The 17,823-nt window shown below is 55.3% G+C and overlaps 7 protein-coding genes across 7 annotated transcripts; 4 read left to right on the top strand and 3 right to left on the bottom strand.

The window, feature by feature from the left end:
• Positions 1 to 145: 145 nt before the first annotated feature.
• Positions 146 to 6,475, top strand: PHYSODRAFT_308730 (hypothetical protein; the record flags this gene model as incomplete). The annotated part of the gene is made up of 3 exons (XM_009516476.1): positions 146 to 3,527; positions 3,616 to 4,679; positions 5,774 to 6,475. The coding sequence occupies 3 exons, from the start codon at positions 146 to 148 to the stop codon at positions 6,473 to 6,475; spliced, it is 5,148 nt and encodes a 1,715-aa protein (XP_009514771.1).
• Positions 6,476 to 7,075: 600 nt separating this feature from the next.
• On the top strand, positions 7,076 to 8,497 carry PHYSODRAFT_554008 (hypothetical protein). The gene has a single exon (XM_009516475.1). It carries the CDS (start codon positions 7,080 to 7,082, stop codon positions 8,295 to 8,297), a length of 1,218 nt encoding a protein of 405 aa, XP_009514770.1. The 5' UTR covers positions 7,076 to 7,079; the 3' UTR covers positions 8,298 to 8,497.
• Positions 8,498 to 9,150: 653 nt separating this feature from the next.
• Positions 9,151 to 9,684, top strand: PHYSODRAFT_466826 (hypothetical protein; the record flags this gene model as incomplete). Its single annotated transcript, XM_009516474.1, has 1 exon — positions 9,151 to 9,684. The coding sequence occupies one exon, from the start codon at positions 9,151 to 9,153 to the stop codon at positions 9,682 to 9,684; it is 534 nt and encodes a 177-aa protein (XP_009514769.1).
• A 175-nt stretch (positions 9,685 to 9,859) lies between these two features.
• PHYSODRAFT_321294 (hypothetical protein) lies at positions 9,860 to 10,777 on the bottom strand (the record flags this gene model as incomplete). Its single annotated transcript, XM_009516473.1, has 7 exons — positions 9,860 to 9,880; positions 9,965 to 10,076; positions 10,144 to 10,247; positions 10,309 to 10,372; positions 10,441 to 10,497; positions 10,564 to 10,665; positions 10,746 to 10,777. The coding sequence occupies 7 exons, from the start codon at positions 10,775 to 10,777 to the stop codon at positions 9,860 to 9,862; spliced, it is 492 nt and encodes a 163-aa protein (XP_009514768.1).
• Positions 10,778 to 11,504: 727 nt separating this feature from the next.
• On the top strand, positions 11,505 to 13,061 carry PHYSODRAFT_473844 (hypothetical protein; the record flags this gene model as incomplete). Its single annotated transcript, XM_009516472.1, has 4 exons — positions 11,505 to 12,140; positions 12,270 to 12,407; positions 12,491 to 12,725; positions 12,790 to 13,061. Coding segments are annotated over 4 exons (1,281 nt in total), but the record flags the coding sequence as incomplete, so codon positions are not given.
• Positions 13,062 to 13,648: 587 nt separating this feature from the next.
• On the bottom strand, positions 13,649 to 13,867 carry PHYSODRAFT_436031 (hypothetical protein; the record flags this gene model as incomplete). Its single annotated transcript, XM_009516471.1, has 1 exon — positions 13,649 to 13,867. A coding segment is annotated over one exon (219 nt), but the record flags the coding sequence as incomplete, so codon positions are not given.
• A 790-nt stretch (positions 13,868 to 14,657) lies between these two features.
• PHYSODRAFT_432965 (hypothetical protein) lies at positions 14,658 to 14,996 on the bottom strand (the record flags this gene model as incomplete). Its single annotated transcript, XM_009516470.1, has 1 exon — positions 14,658 to 14,996. A coding segment is annotated over one exon (339 nt), but the record flags the coding sequence as incomplete, so codon positions are not given.
• Positions 14,997 to 17,823: the final 2,827 nt, after the last annotated feature.

The following is a 17,823-nucleotide window of genomic DNA, read 5'->3' as shown; positions in this document are numbered from 1 at the left end:
GGGAGCGACCAACGTCAGTGACGCCGTAACTGTAGCCAAGCCAAGCCACCCCGGTTTACACTCTGTTTAAGCGCTCCACCCCTATTTGCACCCTTCTTTACCACCTTATTGTTCCATCCTAATCATCAAGCCATTACCAGGAGACATGCGTCGGCGCTACGAACGTCGGCGCGCGGCCAAGGCCAAGGCGGCCGCCGCTGCCGCCGCGGAGAAGGCCGCGCCCAATGCGTCCGACGGCTCTTTAGCGTCCGCAGACGCCCCCACTGCAGCGACCACCGCCACGCACACGCCCACGGCCAAGAAGCGGCAGACGACGGTGCACGCGGCGGCGCAGATCAAGCTGCACGTGCACGGCCACGAGTTCCAGAGCGGCGAGGAGATCGTGCTGAATCCCGACAGCTTCCCGCAGCTCAAGGAGCTCATCTGGAAGGACTACGCCGTGGAGGTCTTCCACCCGGAGCACGCCCAGGGCGACGCGGACTTGGCCGAGGGCTCGCCGCAGAACCACCTGCTGCTCGAGATCCCGGAGAGCAGCGCCGCGCCGCTCAAGGGCAAGATGCAGGTGAGCGTGCTGAAGGACACGGCCGCCATCTTCCAGCTCGCGCCCTTCAAGGACGTGACGGTGCGCTTCCTGCCCAAGACGCAGGTCGAGGTGGACTTCGTCGAGGTGTCGCTCAAGGACCAGTTCATGTCGAGGCGAGACCTCATGTACCTCAAGAAATCCATGGTGGGCACGGCTCTGTATGTGGGCAAGACCATCCGAGTGCAGGGCACGAGGTGGCAGGTGCTGGACGTCCGGTCCGGCGGCGAGAAGGTGCGCAGCGGCGTCATCTCGGACAACACCAAGTTCACGTTCCGCTCGCGCACGTCGCGCATCATGTGGCTGGTGCAGGTGAGCCCCGAGATGTGGGACATGGCCAACTCGGGCATGCTGTACCTCGAGATCTTCCTCACGGTGGTTCGGAATGTGCTCAAGAAGTGGATGAAGCACAAGGTCTCGCATAGTCTGACGATTTTATTCTACTCGCGCTGCTTCTACCCGGAAATGGACCAAGATCGGATCTCGACGGCATCGGGGGGATATTACTCTCATGGAAACTATACGTCGAACAGGAGGCCGGCACGTAGCGCTGCTGATGAGAGGGAGTCATCGTTTCCTTACGAACGCAGTGACTGCTTCTCGGTAGGTGTAGATGAAGACGGCAGGCACTACCAGGACTTTTACAAGTTGGTGGCGTTCGACAGCATTATAACCGACGTGCAGCCGCTGCTGGTGAAGCTCAAGGAAGAGATGAACGCGTTCCCTCGCGAATGTGGCTGGAGGTCGCCCGCAGACTTCTACGTTTCGTCCTTCTCGCCGGTTGAATCAGTCGACAATGAGTCGGGGCCGCGGCCAGGTGTCCCATCAAACGCGCGCGACGGCAACCTGCTGGAAGCGGTGAATCTCGTGCTGAATATCTTTGAAAAGCATCATATCGATCGCGATTTGTCCCGCAGCGGCCAAAGCGTCGTGCTGATCACGCCGGGGAATGGCATTTTCTCCGTCAATAAGCGGCTTTCGGAGATTACAGAGCAGCGCATGATGGACCACGGTATCGGCATTGATCTCATCTCCCTGGCATCGCGCCCACTTCATAAGTGCCCACTGTTTCTCTTCAAACAGTCCGATTTGTCTGAGCTAAAGGTGCCTGGAAAGAAAGAAGGCAACCCTGCAAATGAACTCTGCTTGTGCAACAACAACCCACACGGATCGAAGAATGGATATCAACGGCGGTCACACACAGGCTCCAATGATGCTGTAACAGATTCACAATCAGCAGTTGCAGACATCGGCGTGTCTTCAATGCGAACGGGTCAGCTTTGCAAGTATTGCTTACAGCGGATGAAGAACCGCAAAAACTACATCGTGCCGCTGTGGATTCCGCTCTGGTTCGTACAGGAGAACATGCTGATTCCTCACGATTGCCCGCTTGATGAAGACATTACCCAGTTTTGCGATGTCTGTGCGCCGAAGAACTCCAAGAACAAGGTATTCGAGCCGCTGCCGATGTGTCGGATGTTCAAGGACAACGATCTCACCCACTTTGGCTATTTGTCGCTCCCAAAGCCTTTGGAGTGTTTACTGAACGGCTTTCAAGTATCCGAGTCGTCTCTGAGCGATGACGATCGAGGCAACGACGTCTTCGGTACGACGCCTTCTGCCGGTGGTTCTACCTACGGCGACGTGATCCTCGCTGGGCTTAATAGTGATCTTGTACGCGCCCGCGCGTCCTCAATGTCGTGCTCGGATGACTCGCTGTCGTATGATGGCGAAGTGGTAACCAAAGTCCGCACCTTTTCCTTGACCGAGCAGAACAAGCTGTTGCAAGAGTACGAACGGTACGACGACGAAGTCTTCGGGTTTGCACCTGCACCCAAACTCGCGCAGAAGTCTTCCGATAGTGACATAAGCGTTCGCTTAGCGACAACACCACCAATGCGACCTGGTATGTCGTACCTGAACTCGATGGTTAAGAAGCGCACAGGAACGATCGGGTTCCAGTCTGGATCGGCCGGCAATGGGAACGAGAATGGTAGCAGCAATAGCGGCGGGGCTCGCTGGCGGCAATACGAGCAGCGAGAACCTTCACCTCTGAATGTCGACATGACCGAGTACCGGGGGAGCCTCGAGGCGAAAGTTGGGTCGCTGGATGACGATCGAGACAAGCCCCGGATAACTTCAGGCTCGTTCCCGAACACATTTCAAATGGGAGACGGAAGTGGTCCAAATCACACACCATTTACGACGAGTCCTGTGTTGCGCCCCGCGGATGCTGCAGTGAAAGAGGACATCTTCCACTCCCAGGCGTTCATGTTGAAGCAGCTCACCAGCAACCAGCGTCGATGGAGCCAGGTGCGACCATACGAAGACCAGCAATTTAAGATCGCGCAGAATGTCCTGAAGTGGCGAAGCCTTTGCTTCCCTGCGCTTTTGCCTCTCGCGAGTGACTTCATGCCGGCCGCGAAGGAGTTGCAAGCGCACTATACCGAGTCTTTCTACAGTGTCATGCTTCCAGAGCGCGATGAGCAGAATGGAGTAACGTTCCGTGATTACCGTGAGCTGGTGATGGAAATGGTGGCGCAGCGATTATCGCAAGACTTCCAGCTCGTCTCGGGAGAAGACTCGAGTGAGGTTGGAGATAAGGACGGCACCGTGTTCCGACTCAGCATGGGCCATCGCATCCACGAGATTGTGTACAACGAAGAGACCCAGACGATCGATGTGAAGCGCTACCTTCAGAAGGTGACGACACGCTCGGATGTAGATATCATGGAGTACCGCTACTCGCTCTGGTCGCCGGTAGTGGATCGATTTGTCACGGTGGCTCAGGAGTTCCGGAAGTACCCGCAGATTGAGTATCAGTGGAACCATCTCGACCAGTTGATCTGCGGATACATCGATGATATGAGTGAAGGAATCCGCTACAAGCGCAGTCTCTACTGCCTCCTCCCACCTCGGCTTGGAGGCTCCGACGTCGGTGACCAAGGTAAGGCCAGCGTATGCTCGCATCGTGCTGGTTCGAAGCTGTCGGACTAACGCGATTTTATTGTGTATGTGTGGGCCTTTGTCAACAGAAAACCTGCGCGATTACACGGAGGGCTGTCGGAAGTTCCTCGAGTTTTTGCGCGCCAAAGCGGACGCGAGCACTGGATTCCCGAACGTGAAGCTCTCGACCGACTGGAGGAAGGGGATCATGACGAGCGGCACCGATGCGTTCAAGCGCGTGGGCCAACGGAGTGTCAAGATGCTGCTGCAAACGAATGATGCTGTCACAAGTCAGAACTGGATCATCGCGAAGGTTGACACGGAAGTGCTGCCGACGCAGTGCTACCACGTGGAGATCCAGTGGCTGGTGTGCCGCAGTTCCCTAGTCGACGATCTCATCACTGCTATAAGCCGCCGCGCGAAGCAGCTCGGTCTGGAGCTGCAGAAGGTCACCGAGAACGGCATCTCCAGCAACCTGGACCTGCACCCGCTCAACTGCCCCATCTTCCTCAAGATCGACGACGCGTTCGAGCGGCGCATGGTGGAGAAGGCGCTGGTCGAGCGCTTTGACTTTTGCTGCGAGGCGCTGCACCCGATCCCGTTCACGCACCTGAACCACAACGCGGAGTACGCCATCGTGGCGCAGGAGCCTCGGCCGCCGCGCGCGCGGCGCATGATCTCGTACTACCGGCAGTACGTGCATCGGTCGCTCGCGTGCTTCGCGCGCATGACGCAGACCGGCTTGGTGTGGATCTCGAACCAGAAGGTGCACGACGACGAGATCCAGCCGATCTTCGACGAGCTGCGGCAGTACATCGAGTCGCTGCAGGTGGCGCGCTCGTCGTTGATGGGCGTGATCGATGACATGTTCGAGCCTACAGCCGCAGCAGCAGCGCCGCCGCCGACCACAGATGAGCAAAGGCCTGCGAGTCCGCTGCCGGAGGACCCCGCTGCTTCCAGCGATGATAAGAAATTTCTGCAGGCGGCCAGCCGAAGCACCAGCAGCTGCAGCGAGGAGGAGGAGAAGGAGAACAGCCCCGCGGCGATCAACGTGGTGGTGCGCAACGCCGCCGATCTGCGGTCCGATCCGAAGCGAGCCGCCGCCGCTGCTGCAGTCGCGGCAGAGTCGCTGGCGGATCCCTCGGCAGCTGGCGTAACGACAGCGACTGCAAACGGCCGTGCTTCGAGCTCGAGTTCGTGCAATAAGTCGGCAGCAACGGGCGATACACGTCCAGCGAGATGAGTCGGGAGTTGGCCAGTGCAGCCATTACGTAGCCATTTTGAACGAAGCGGCGCGTAACCGACGGGCCAAAGGGCAGTACGGTACCGCTGTATCCTTGAAGTGTTTGTCACATGCGAGTGCCGCATGCCGCACAGCACCGCTCTGGGAACTTTGGCTGTCTGCTTTTGGCCTGCCACCCAGCCAAAGACCGCGAGTCATACTTGTACAGCACTCCTTCCAGAGTACAGGAATAAAATAGTAATCGAGTTGTTTTCAGCGATGTCCGAGCGTCGGGCTGCGCGCTCTAAATTTTAGTCTAAAGTACATCGTCAAGAAACCCTGCGCCATGCTCATGAGCTTGAACGATGCAACTTGCAGGTGGCAATGCCGCTGCACTGCGGTGCCCAGCTCCAGCTCAGCTGCAGCGTTGCGAGAAGATTGCCATTCCAGACTACAAATGGACACTAAAAGTCGATAATACACTAAAAATCGGCATTATGCCCATTAGGAATTCGGATTTTTTCGTGTGTAACAAATGCCGTAATCGTCAGTCACTCGATGCCCCCCACATTGTTCCTCGCCGCATGCTTCGTGGCGCTTCTCCGCGTTAGTGCGCTCACTTGCGCTGCGTGCCCCCGCACTCGCGGCTACATGTAGCTCAGCTCCAGCCCTGCGACGCCGCCGCGGCGCACGACGCGGAGCTGGGACCAGGAAGCGATGTATCTGCGTGGCCGCATCTCTGCCCGTTACTTTTGGCAGTTAAACTCGCTGACCTTTTTTCGTCAAGGATCCAGAGTGCTCTCGCTGGCCCAGCTGGCTGCGGCCATACTCGGGCCCAGTCTGCAACTCCACGCCACGCGCATCTGCCGTCGTCGTCTGTTGCCACAGAGAGACCGAGAGAGTGAGAGTCTCACACACTCGCTCGCTCGCTCTCCCAAGCCGCTCGCTGTTCACTTTCCATCTCGGTCTGTCGCCCTCCCTTCCACCTCCGTCGCCTTTGCCTCTAGCTCCACGAACCGCCGCAGCGCGTCCTCCGCCGTGCCGACTGTCGTTGCATGATGGGGATCGCCGCGCCGGAACCCTCGTCGCCCTCGCTCCGCCACGCGCGCGTGGCGCCCGGCAACCTGTTCCGCCGCATGTCGGCGCAGGCCATGGGCATGGAGGCCGCGGCGCTGTGCCACCGCTCGCACTGGGTGCCCAAGTCGTCGCGCTCCAACTGCTCCAACTGCCGGCGCAGCTTCCGCCTCTGGGCCGGCAAGCACCACTGCCGCCTGTGCGGCGAGATCGTGTGCGGCGCGTGCTCCACCAAGCGCATTCTCTTCCAGAAGAAGAGCGTGCGCACGTGCGACGATTGCGTGGACGCCAACGTGCAGAACATCTCGGAGATCAACCGCCGCCGCTCCACGCCCGAGTTCCTGCGCGCCCACACGAGCCCCGCGGCCTTCGACGACGACGACGACGACAGGTACCAGCGGCTCAGTCTGCCGCTGCGCGCGGCCAGCAGCCGCGGACTGCACCGGCATCACTCGTCCCTCGCGACCTCGATGGCCACGCCTCTTGGGTCGCAGCGCGGGACCGGCAACACGGAGGCGGAGACCTCGTCGACGGAGCTGAGGATCATGAACTACCGCGTCACCTTCTCGTGGCAGACGCAGGTCATGTCGCTCGTGATCGCGGCGCTCGTCGTCTCCATCGCCTGCGCCTTGAAGCTCATGGCGCAGGTGTAGACAGACTGACGGCGGTAGATGTAAGAGACCCAGTGTACGAATACGATCATTATTTCGGCTGCAGTCGAGCCCGAAAACGTCCCCGGCACCGCATAACCAATACAAATGCATGCTCGAGTTTTGGTGGAGACACAACGATACACGTAGTACTGTAGTGGCGAGCGAAATGGTGCATGCAGCCCATGGCATGATGCCGACATTGGGCGGCGACTGCAGCACGCGAGCGCTTCCCGTTGCGACGGGCAATGAATCCGAGATCCAGCTGCGTCGAATGTGCCAGTCCATGACGTATTATACACCGTGTATAGCTAATAGATATTATCTATCCTCCCGTCCAGACGTGCACAACCTGCAATGGTGCTGCTACAGTGCACATGATGCGGGTTTCGGCAATGCAGTCCACTGGATAGTGTCCAGGAGTGGGAGGCAACTTCGATTTGACTTCAACGAAGCAGAGATGCAACTCAACTCGTTGTAGAAAAGTTAGTGAGTATACTTCGACATTGATTCCTATCAACTTGGTCCGTTCATGTAGGCCACACCACCAACTTCAGCCCACTTTTCCCCTCGCTCGGCCAAAAAGATCCGAGCCCAAGAGAGCGAGATGGAGGAGATCGGCCTGCCCCCCGTGGCCGCGGACGAGGAGCCGCTGGTGCCCGTGACGATCGAGAGCAAGACGGACCTGTACGCCAAGTACAAGTCCCTGGAGCGGCACCTCGAGTTCCTGGACATCCAGGAGGGCTACATCAAGGACGAGATGAAGAACCTCAAGCGCGAGCTCATCCGCGCCAAGGAGGAGGTCAAGCGCATCCAGTCGGTGCCGCTGGTCATCGGCCAGTTCCTCGAGATGGTGGACGCCAACTACGGCATCGTGGGCTCCACGGCGGGCTCCAACTACTACGTGCGCATCCTCAGCACGCTGGACCGCGAGAGGCTCAAGCCCAACTCGTCCGTGGCGCTGCACCGCCACTCGCACGCGGTCGTGGACGTACTGCCCCCCGAGTCGGACTCGAGCATCCAGATGATGCAGATGTCGGAGCGCCCCGACGTGTCGTACTCGGACATCGGCGGCATGGACATCCAGAAGCAGGAGGTGCGCGAGGCCGTGGAGCTGCCGCTCACGCACTTCGACCTGTACAAGCAGATCGGCGTGGACCCGCCGCGCGGCGTGCTCATGTACGGCCCGCCCGGCACAGGCAAGACCATGCTGGCCAAGGCCGTGGCCAACGCCACCACCGCCGCCTTCATCAGCGTCGTGGGCTCCGAGTTCGTGCAAAAGTACCTGGGCGAGGGCCCGCGCATGGTGCGCGACGTCTTCCGCCTGGCCAAGGAGAACTCGCCCGCCATCGTCTTCATCGACGAGGTGGACGCCATCGCCACCAAACGCTTCGACGCCCAGACGGGCGCCGACCGAGAGGTGCAGCGCATCCTGCTCGAGCTGCTCAACCAAATGGACGGCTTCGACCAGGCCACGAACGTCAAGGTCATCATGGCCACGAACCGTGCAGACACTCTGGACCCGGCCCTGCTGCGGCCCGGCCGCCTGGACCGCAAGATCGAGTTCCCGCTGCCCGACCGGCGACAGAAGCGCCTCATCTACCAGGCCTGCACGGCCAAGATGAACCTCGGCGACGAGGTGGACCTCGAGGACTACGTGAACCGCCCCGAGAAGATCAGCTCGGCCGACATCGCCTCCATCTGCCAGGAAGCCGGCCTGCAGGCCGTGCGCAAGAACCGCTACGTCGTGCTGCCCAAGGACTTCGACAAGGGCTACAAGAACGCCATCAAGCGGGCAGATACGACTTTCGAATTCTACCACTAGGCGAGGAGGCGCTGCACTACTTCGAAATGCTTGTGGACAGGTAATAACGCTTCCGCGTCAATGAATTCTAAGGTTGCAAACTCCGCCGACAAGTGAAACAATTGGCGGGAACCCGGGTACCCATCGGGACCCCGGTTCCCCCAAAACTACCGGTACACATGTATGAGCAAATGCATTGAAGTTTGGTCTATGACCTACATAGAACGCAGCTGAAGCTCAGTAGGGGAACGGAAGGTTAATTTACCTTCGCCCTCGTCCTGTGTCTCTCCACGAAAAGCCAGTCGCTTGCCTGGTGCAGCGGTACAGTGCTTCCCGGTCTCATCGCTATCCTCCTGCTCATGAAAGATAAACTTGGACATGGTAAGGTATGTTATTTGGGTCTATTCAGTACCTGTGGCATATTTTGAGGGTAGTCCTTCATCGACAGCACTTAGATATGAGGGTTTAACTTGCCCCGAGGGTACCAATATGGAGGCCAAAAATTAAATAATAATTCGCGATTTGGTCGGTATCATTTGCGGGAACCCGGGTTCCCGCCAATTGTTTCAAGTTGGCGTTGGGATGCTATTCTGTTCTTTGTCGCGGGGAGTAACCCCCACAATGCGACGTGCTTTGCCTATTGTTGTGCTGCGTTTCATACGCATGGAAATGGTTGGAAGGATGCCGGGTTCTTTTTTGGAGCAGACGTGAAGGTGGTGGAGGTGGCAGAACCAATTTGCGCTCGAGCAACAACAGGCAAGCGAAGAGGACGTGCGTAGAGTATGGCGTTGCTGACTGGTTGGACTGACACTTTTTGTCTCGTAAGTTTTAGCTCTTGCTGCTGCTCATGGCCATACCAGTCACTGCTCGACGAATGCTGCGTCTGCACGTGGAGAGGGTGACCAAGCTGGTTCGAACAGTACGAGTGCTGAATGTGCTCACAGCTTGCGTCCAGCTTGCGGCGGGTGTCAACAGTCTCGTCGGCATCTTCACGCTGGACGTCACGGGCCTCCTCATCGCGGCATACGCGATCATCTTCGCCTTGCTGCTCGCGTGCTTCGAGTGCCACTTGACCGTGACGGACAACATTCTTCGCCCCAACTTCGGATTCCTCTACGGCTATCGCGGAATGGCCACCTACCTCCTGTTCATCGGCCTGATGGACCTCGGCATGATCGGCCACGTCTTCGGCATCATCGCTGGAACCATGGCATGCATCAACGCCTGCATCGTCGTCTTCGTCGGAGCGTGTGCCCCACGCACCCCCACAGAGTACCCGGCAGCGATCAACAGCGCACCTGTCCAGTCCTACGGATCGCAGTTTGAGGGACCGATCGCCTTTGCACTCGCGTCTGGCGCCTTGAAAATGAGCTCTTCAGCCCCAGCTTCAGTGCACGCAATCGTGTGAGGTGGCTCCGCTGGTTAAGCAAGTAAGTAAGGAATGCATTCGAAGAATTGATGATGAAAGCAGTGTATATGGTGGTGTGTGCATTTCGCACAGGTTAATTCAGATCGTTGATATCTTCTGGGATATTTTAAACGCTGCATTAGTCTCGAAGCTGCTTGGGAGCTTCGCTGGTGCTCTACCTTCCACGGATCTCGTCCTGATACATGTGCAGTACCAACGCATTGGTCAGTAACAATGAAATCCTCGAAATCAAACAGCCACATCAGCCAAAGTAACGTACGCGAACTTGAGTCAGCTTCTCCTGCAGATCTCGCTCAAGCTCCAGGAGCTCTTCCTCCGAAGAAAGTTGAAGCGAACGAGCCAAAAGCTTTGAGTTGAACCAGTGGCCGTGTCTGGAAAGCAAGATGAAATGTTAAAACGCTGAAGCATGCGTGAAAGTGAACATTCAGCCCCACTAACTTCATGATCAGGGACTCGACAACGGGCAACACGTTCATGTCCAACTCGCGTTTCAAAGTCACCACCGCAGGCCGAATAAAACCCTCGAACAGTAGATGAGGAAACTGTGATCACTACAACGTCAGTTAGTCTGCCAATGGCCTCATCGTGAGGATCTTTCCTTACGTGTTTGCTTGGAGTCAGCAGTAGACCCAGCAGGATGCACTTGAAAAGGTAGTAGAACGGGAACCTGCAGAAGAAACATCCATCAGCCAAAGGTGTTTTCCCCCAATGGACCAACTGACTGCCGCAACATACCACGAAATGAAAAACTCGAGGTACTGCTGGAAGATCGCTGCAGCAGCTAATACGATCCTGAACAAGTATTGGAGAGCTTAGTTAGAGCTACAGTAGCAGTGCTGAAATGAGCAACCGACGTACCAGAACTCGAGAACGGAAGCAAGCGTGGCCGTATCGACCCCCTTTTCCACCCGAGAGAGCACTTTGAGCGACTCGTAGGCACCCGAACAGATCCCCACACACCTGGCAAACAGACAAATTGTGTGGTCAGTGGCCATGCACTTCCGCAGTCCTTCACGTTGAAGATCGACAAGCCGTCGTACGTGAGGCCCTCACTAAGCAGATAGAAGGTCATCTTCAGTGGTTCCTCTGGTTTCGTGCCTGCGCGAATGCGTTGTGGTGAACTCACCGGCTAAGTAAGTCGTCGAGGCAAGTTCAAAATAGACAGCGGTAGATCCTGTCTATAGTTGCTGGACACGCTGTCTTGTGTCTTGTTGCTTGGGCGTCGAGCAATCATTTCGGCATCAGTGAGCTGCAGTGTGTTGTAGCAATGGATGTGAAAGCTCGGTCCAAAACGGGCCTTCACCACCGACCTAGACCTCATAGTGCGCATGTCCACTACCAACCCACCATCTCAATCCAGACGCGATCTGCGAGTGGCCTGCGTGGAGTGGATCTCGTAGAACAAGTTGCTCAAAGTACCGTGCTTCAGCGGCGGCGATGGACCGAGTACGACATGAGCATATCAATTAGAAAACATAACATTCTAACTTCGTGTCAACAACTATTTGCTTCGGTTTGTAGGCTGTACCGTCGAATGTGGGAGCGCAAGTGAGCTACTTTCGCCGTATCCCTGCCTGGTGACTGAAGAAAATCGCTACTAACCTTACTGGTGTTTGCTTCACAGAACCAAGTTTGACATAGCAGACACGATCTTGTTCGTGAATGGCGTTCCAGCTGACTGGTACTTCACGTCGGCAGCCACGGGGGTGTGTCGTCTTCATAACATTTTCTACTACCAACCAAACCAACCAACAACAGACACTTACAGCCGTTGGGTTGTCTGCGTGTATACGATTTTCCTGCAGGAGGTGAAAAGGAAGACTAGCACAAAGCTGAACGCCGTGTCGATTGGGCAGCACTGTGCCAAGGCGGCCTTGTGTACAGACCAGTCTCGCCAGCGACTTCGAGCTCGACTTGTGCATGAGGAGTCTGGGCAACTTGTGTACACCCCACTACGTGATGGAGAGATTAGTTTCGTTCTCAGCCAGCCCCCGTCGGATCTGGCCCTGACTACGGTGCTTCTACAGCCACTGCTACCACTAAATCGGCAGCCTACCAATGCGCGAGGAACGTTTGCTGCCAAGTACAACATCGTCGCGACTTCTTCGTGTACGCGCGTCTTGCATCTCGATAGTGGTGGATTGTACGGACTGCTGCCATCTCAAACGGCAGCAGCAAGTTATGAGGTCGTCTGTGGGCCCCGTAATACACGACCAAGCAGTGCTCCTGCCACACCTCAAAGCCACCAACTGGAGGAGATAGTCAAGGGAGAACTCCGTAAGCTCGTGCATGAGATTGAGGCAGCGTTTCGCGACCGCGTGCGATTGTTGACTGCCGACTTCCAGATCACGGACATGCATCGACTTGTGTTGGTGCGTGTAAGCGGCGTCGTATTCTTCTCGGACCTGGTCCAGAAGAAGGACGCTCCCTCCACAGTGTTGCATAGTAGAACAAGTGAGAGCGAAGAGAGACGGAAGCCCCGCCGACGCACGGTACGCAAGCTTCACGCGTGAAGTCCTTACCGCTAAGACCGAGCTCATCAAAGTGTTTGCTTTGTATATCAGTCTTCCGTTGCAGTTGACGAGAGCAGCAAATGCGCAGGTCATGCCTTCTGCCACTGCATCGACGTAATTAGCGCTCCCAGCTTGAGCAGATTTCGGCCGCCGCGGAAGCACACGGAGCTACGTCAAATTACGCGCAAGGTACCAACCAGCCAACTGTTCCTATTCTATTATACGTCTCGGGTTCCATCACCCACCTAACGGGATTCGTGGTTAATTTGTAGTCGATTTCGCTGAGTGAGAATGAGTCGGCTTTCCTCGAACGCTTCGGAGCGGAGGCTGAAGCTACTCTGCGTACCATCGACATCTCGGACTTAACAGCTACTTCATCGTGGTCCAGACGAGGGAAAGATGGTAGAGGTGAAGCCCCCGCTGTCATGAAGCTGCTCGAGCGACGCATTTTCATGCTTCAGAATACGTTGTGGAATCCAAAGAGTGACGCATTCGACCCCAAAGCCCGTAAGTGGGCTATGTATGTCCGTAAACTCTGTAGCTCTCCTAACGTTTTGCTGCCCTCGTCCAGTCGACTTCGAAGATGCCCAGTGGCTGCCGCATGAATACGAAATGGTAACCGTATGCCGAGCGTGCTACCTCATCTACCAAGCAGTGGACGACGAACGGTCCAACCGATCTCGTGAGACAGCGACCGCAGCTGCCCGACGAGCGTCGGAGTTATTCAGATACAAGTTTCTGGAAAGTGAGCGAGCCGCTATGTCGAACTTACACCCAACGTCCAACAGGAACCCTGATCAGGTTCGGGAGGCGTGGGAAGTGAAGGAGGGAGACAAGGCGTAATTTTATTCTTCGATACGACCGCCCAAGACACACTGTAAAACCTGCGATTGGCCCCCTCCCTTCAATAGTACCCCACCCCCCAAAATATTAGAATCTGAGCGGAGACTAACGATAGTGCCCCACCCTCTATTAGTGCCCCACCCCCTAAACTTAATCCGAAAATTTGAGTTTCTAGGTACAATTTCAAATAGCATCCATAAAATCAAATAATTAACACTTGAAGTTTGTATTCTGTCGTGGAGTATTTAATATTTATAGTGGAAAATATTCACTAAAGCTGATGTTTTAGCGTTGTTTGTAGTTGGACATCCCTAGTGCCCCATTACCTTTATTAGTGCCCCCCTTTAATAGTGCCTCATGTTAGGAGGGGGTATTAATGGAGTACCCCATGGGGCACAATCACAGGTTTTAGTTAGTTTAGTTTTTGGTGAGGTACATTACAGTCATTTAGGAAATCTAACGACTAAGCCAATGTCCGTCTGTCAGAAGCCTGCACATCTTCTGTCAGCTTGCTAACTACCGTTGAAGGTGCTAGCACATGCATCCTCCTCAGAGTTGCCACGTGAGTTCGACCGTCGACCATCTTCATCCGGGTCTAGATGGGTTTCAATCCATTGTGATACATCGCTCGTGAGTAGTGCTGTCACGAACGACCAGGTCGGGGTAAGGTGCTCGGTGTCTGTGTCAAGTACCTGGATGCTGCGTTTGGTATCCATCGCGAGGTTCGCCAATTTGTCAGCCGTCTTATTGAAGTGGCGGAGGTGATGCGTCCAGTACGTGATCTGAAGCTGGTCCGCGATAGTTCTAAGTGAGCAGCCTTGGGAGGGCGTCGCCGCACCAGATGCGTGAGGATAAGTTTGCTGTCTCCAATCACATGAAGCCCCGTTAGCTTCATCGCCAGCGCTCGCCGAAGGCCCACTAGTAGCCCCCTGTATTCCGCCACGTTATTCGTCGTGGAGTGCGCTGCGTACGACACACTCGCCATCCACATCACAACCGGAGAGAGGTCACGGCCACCAATCCGTACCCCGAGCCACCCGGTCCGGGATTGCCTCTCGAGCCGCCGTCGAAGAAAAGTAAAAACCTCGACGTCTCCAGTGCTCCTGCAGCGTATTCGGGTGTGGTGCCGCCGCCGGCTGTGAGCACCGCATGAGCAAGCCGAGCTGCTTGATGGATATGAGGAGCAGCGGGGGAGCCAAGCGCCCGTTCTCTCAACGTGAGGTACCCTTGTGCTAGACGCCCCGATAACAACGCCATGGCTCGATGCGCCGACATATCCTCGACAGGGTCTCGGCAACGGCTCCTCCATTTCCAGATAGCGTGAAGAGTAAGGACGACGCCAAGCCGCCAACAGTCCTGCAATGAGTCCCGGAGTACCCTACGAACATTGTGTCTGGCAGCCTCCGACTCCAAGGCATATTTCGTGTCCAGCAGCGCCCATACACGATAGACAGGTCCAGCTCGAATATGTCGGCGAGGTGTGACTGTAAGTCCCCCATACCGATCGCTTGCCATGGCGCTAAAAAAAACCGTCCAAAGGCGGCTAGCCCCAGCGCACTCCCAGAAAATGTGAGCCGCACCAGTCGCCGATTGGAGGCAGACCGGAAGAGGACACCCGGGCCTCCCGTGAACCTCATCCCAATATGAAAAGGCCCGTAGCTTCAACCTATAGAGAACTTGTACACTCCAGACGGTGGCCCCTGTGATTCGGCGCAGGTCCAGCCAGTCCACCTTAGTCAGTGCCGCGCATATGGCTGGGTGATCCGCCTTCCAGTCAGACTTGCGCCCATCAATATCTTGAGCGCCGTGTCGACGCGAAGTCGCCAGTACGACACGTTTGAAAGTGTCTCTCGTGCAATTGACACTCGTCCACAGCATAACCACACGCGACAGCGCCGGGTCCGGAAGAACGGATAAAATATCGACGTCTGGGCCGGCAAAGCGACGCAACTCCTGCAGCGCTGCAGGCTGTGAGTGGACCAGCACTTCCGTATGCGGTCCTCGTGCAGCCGCGGTGATGGTCAGGAGGCAGCCAGGCTCTGGGCCGGAAACGTAGTTAGCGTGCGCGATGATTGGGTGGTCGGACGGCGTCGCTACTATCTGCATCTCCCCCATGTCGTGGCGGGAGTACAGCAAGTCTGGGTAATTTGCAATAAGCGCCACCAGCAGCATTCGAATAGTTGTAGAGCTGGCTCCACTTACATTCCGAACTTCGAGCACTCCCGCCCGTAAAATCGTCCAGTCAATCACGTGTCGAACCGACCTACCCGGTGCGGAGGCCTCACGAGGTAGCAGATCGTGTACATTTCGGTGCCCGCTCGCATCGAACAGCAATAAATGCCTCACCTCTGCATATGGGAGCCACTCGAAGTGAAGACGCCCGTAGTTGACTCACCAAAACTCCCGTAGTCGCGCTGTCGACTGGTCCAGAAGCCCCGATACATCGACCGTGCAAAATCCACCATGCCACTGCAGGTCGCTCTGGAAAGCCGCTTCCACGGCTGCATATTGTGCCGCTACGTGGCGCCCATGTCCTTCCGCCGGGTCCTGCAGCCCCACCAGCGTTAACATCTTCGTGCCTGCACGCCACATCGATTGCCCTTCTCGGAAGCCCCCCCACATACGGCCAGAGCTGCCAGGCGTGACGAAAACCCGAGGGGCGTGGAGTGTGGGTTCCCGTGGATGAAGGATATCGCCGACCAGGTGTTCCGCTAACGTCGCCTGTCGACCCCACTTCAGGACCGTCGTCGCCGCCATCGCAAGCAGTTCGGCTTGGAGATCAGGGAGCGCAAAGCCGCCGTCTTGCTTCGGTAATTTCGCGACATCTTCCACCAGCCACGTTGTGCATGGGTGCTCCAGCTGCCCAAAATAGCCATGCCAGACATAAGCCTTGATGTAAGCGTTGAAAGATCGCACCGTCGCCGTTGTAGGCCACGCATGGCGTCCGATGAAAAGGAGGTTTGGGATGACCACCGCGGCGACCACCTGTGCTCTCTGCTCTACGCTCAGAGTCTTGTGACTGGCAGGCGGAGTCGAGTGCGGAGATGTGTCTCGGCTAGGTTCCACGTAGCTGCTTTCTGGTCCTTGCTACCGATTTGCATACCGAGATAGCGAGTCGCTATTAGCGACACCGTGCACTCGGATCGCGCAGCTGAATTCCCCAGCGCCAATCCAGTGGTGGAGACAACCCGTCCTCGTGTAGTGCCATTGCCACCGTTTTGTCAATATTGAGCCGCAAACCCGATGCAGCCCCGAAGCCTTGTACGAACTCCAATGCTCGAGGAATTTCCTCTGGGCTTCGTAGATAGAGAGCTGTATCATCAGCGTATCCGGCTACCTTGAGGAGCGCTTGCGCCTCCGCCGTCTGCAGCGGGATTCCAAGCAGGCCGTCCGCAGAGTCCAGTTTCTGGTACAGAGGTTCCAAAGCCAAGATGAACAGAAGCGGAGCCAGCGGACAACCTTGACGGATGCCTCTGGTCACTACAACATGGCGGGAGCGTTTCCCATTGGCAAGGAAACGCACTGTTGTTCCCGCGTGTAAACTTTCAACCACACGAATGAAGTGAGATGGATACCCGTGCCACCGCAGAGTAGCGTAGAGAAAGCGCCGATCCAGTTTTTCGTACGCTTTTGCAAATCACAGGTTTTACAGTATTATATTAGTTATAAATATCTTACAAAGTTACGTACACAAGGTATAACTTATACCTAGTGTACGTAACTTTGTAAAATACTTATACCGTATAAGTATACTATTATGTAAAACTATATATGTTAATTTTGTTTTATTTTAACATGTTTCATGGATATACATTTTAAAATATATACATTAACATAATTCAATATAATTAATACTTAGGTAATACTGTAAAACTGTAATTATGCCCCCTCCCTCTAATAGTGCCCCACCCCAACCTTTTATCTGAAAAATTGGGTTTGATTCTGATTTTTTCCTCATAAATGCCAAATATTTTACAATATAATCTTAAGGTTTGTATGTCGACTTACCAATGTCGGTGAATTTATTCTGTAAATATACTTTTTAACGCTAGTTGTGTTTGGTGCCTCACTCCCTTTAATAGTGCACCATTTGTAATAATGCCCCAGGGTGGCAGGGGGGTACTGCTGGAATACCTCACGGGGCATAATTACAGTTTTTACAGTACATGGATTTGTAATATTGCAGTGCAATTGATGGTCCCAAATGAGCAGATTTATTAAGGGTTGTGAGACAATTTTTTGTCTTTAGACAGTACTGTGGCATTCTCACAATTTATTATACCTATACAAGTTTCGTGTAGTGATTGTATTTTTGACTACATGTTACTTTTTGGCAATTCGTGTACTGAGGGGGGGGGAGGGGGGTAATCCTAATGCTGTGATTTGTGTGTTATGTGTGTGTGTTGTTTGTGTGTGCCTTTTTTTCCTCCCTACTTTTTCCTACTCCTACTTGTTGGTTTTCCATTCGCTAGTGACAGGTCACAAATCTGCGTCCTTGGTCCTTCATTGGTGACGATGGCTGAGTGGGCTTGTCTTTGAACCCTGATGTCGTGTACAGCGGGTGGAAAAAGACAAGGCTTACCTCACGTTTTTGCACGTGGCCACTTAAACGTGAAGTCATGGAGTAGCTTTTGCTGTCTGAAAAAAAAAGCTTACGTTACACCATCGGTAGTAGCCTTCAGAACGCCCCAGCATTTAATTGGAAATATTATTTAGAATCCCGCCAATTAGGGAACAGTAATGACGCAATCAGATCTCTAAA

The sequence above is a fragment of the Phytophthora sojae genome (assembly GCF_000149755.1).
Source record: "Phytophthora sojae unplaced genomic scaffold PHYSOscaffold_1, whole genome shotgun sequence".
Lineage (NCBI taxonomy): Eukaryota > Oomycota > Peronosporomycetes > Peronosporales > Peronosporaceae > Phytophthora > Phytophthora sojae.
Note: the sequence above shows the minus strand (reverse complement) of the source record. Positions and strands in the feature narration are given on the sequence as shown.

What these genes read in the sequence shown, in the direction of transcription:
- PHYSODRAFT_554008 (XM_009516475.1), top strand. Translation starts at nt 7,080, where the DNA reads ATGGAGGAGATCGGCCTGCCCCCCGTGGCCGCGGACGAGGAGCCGCTG.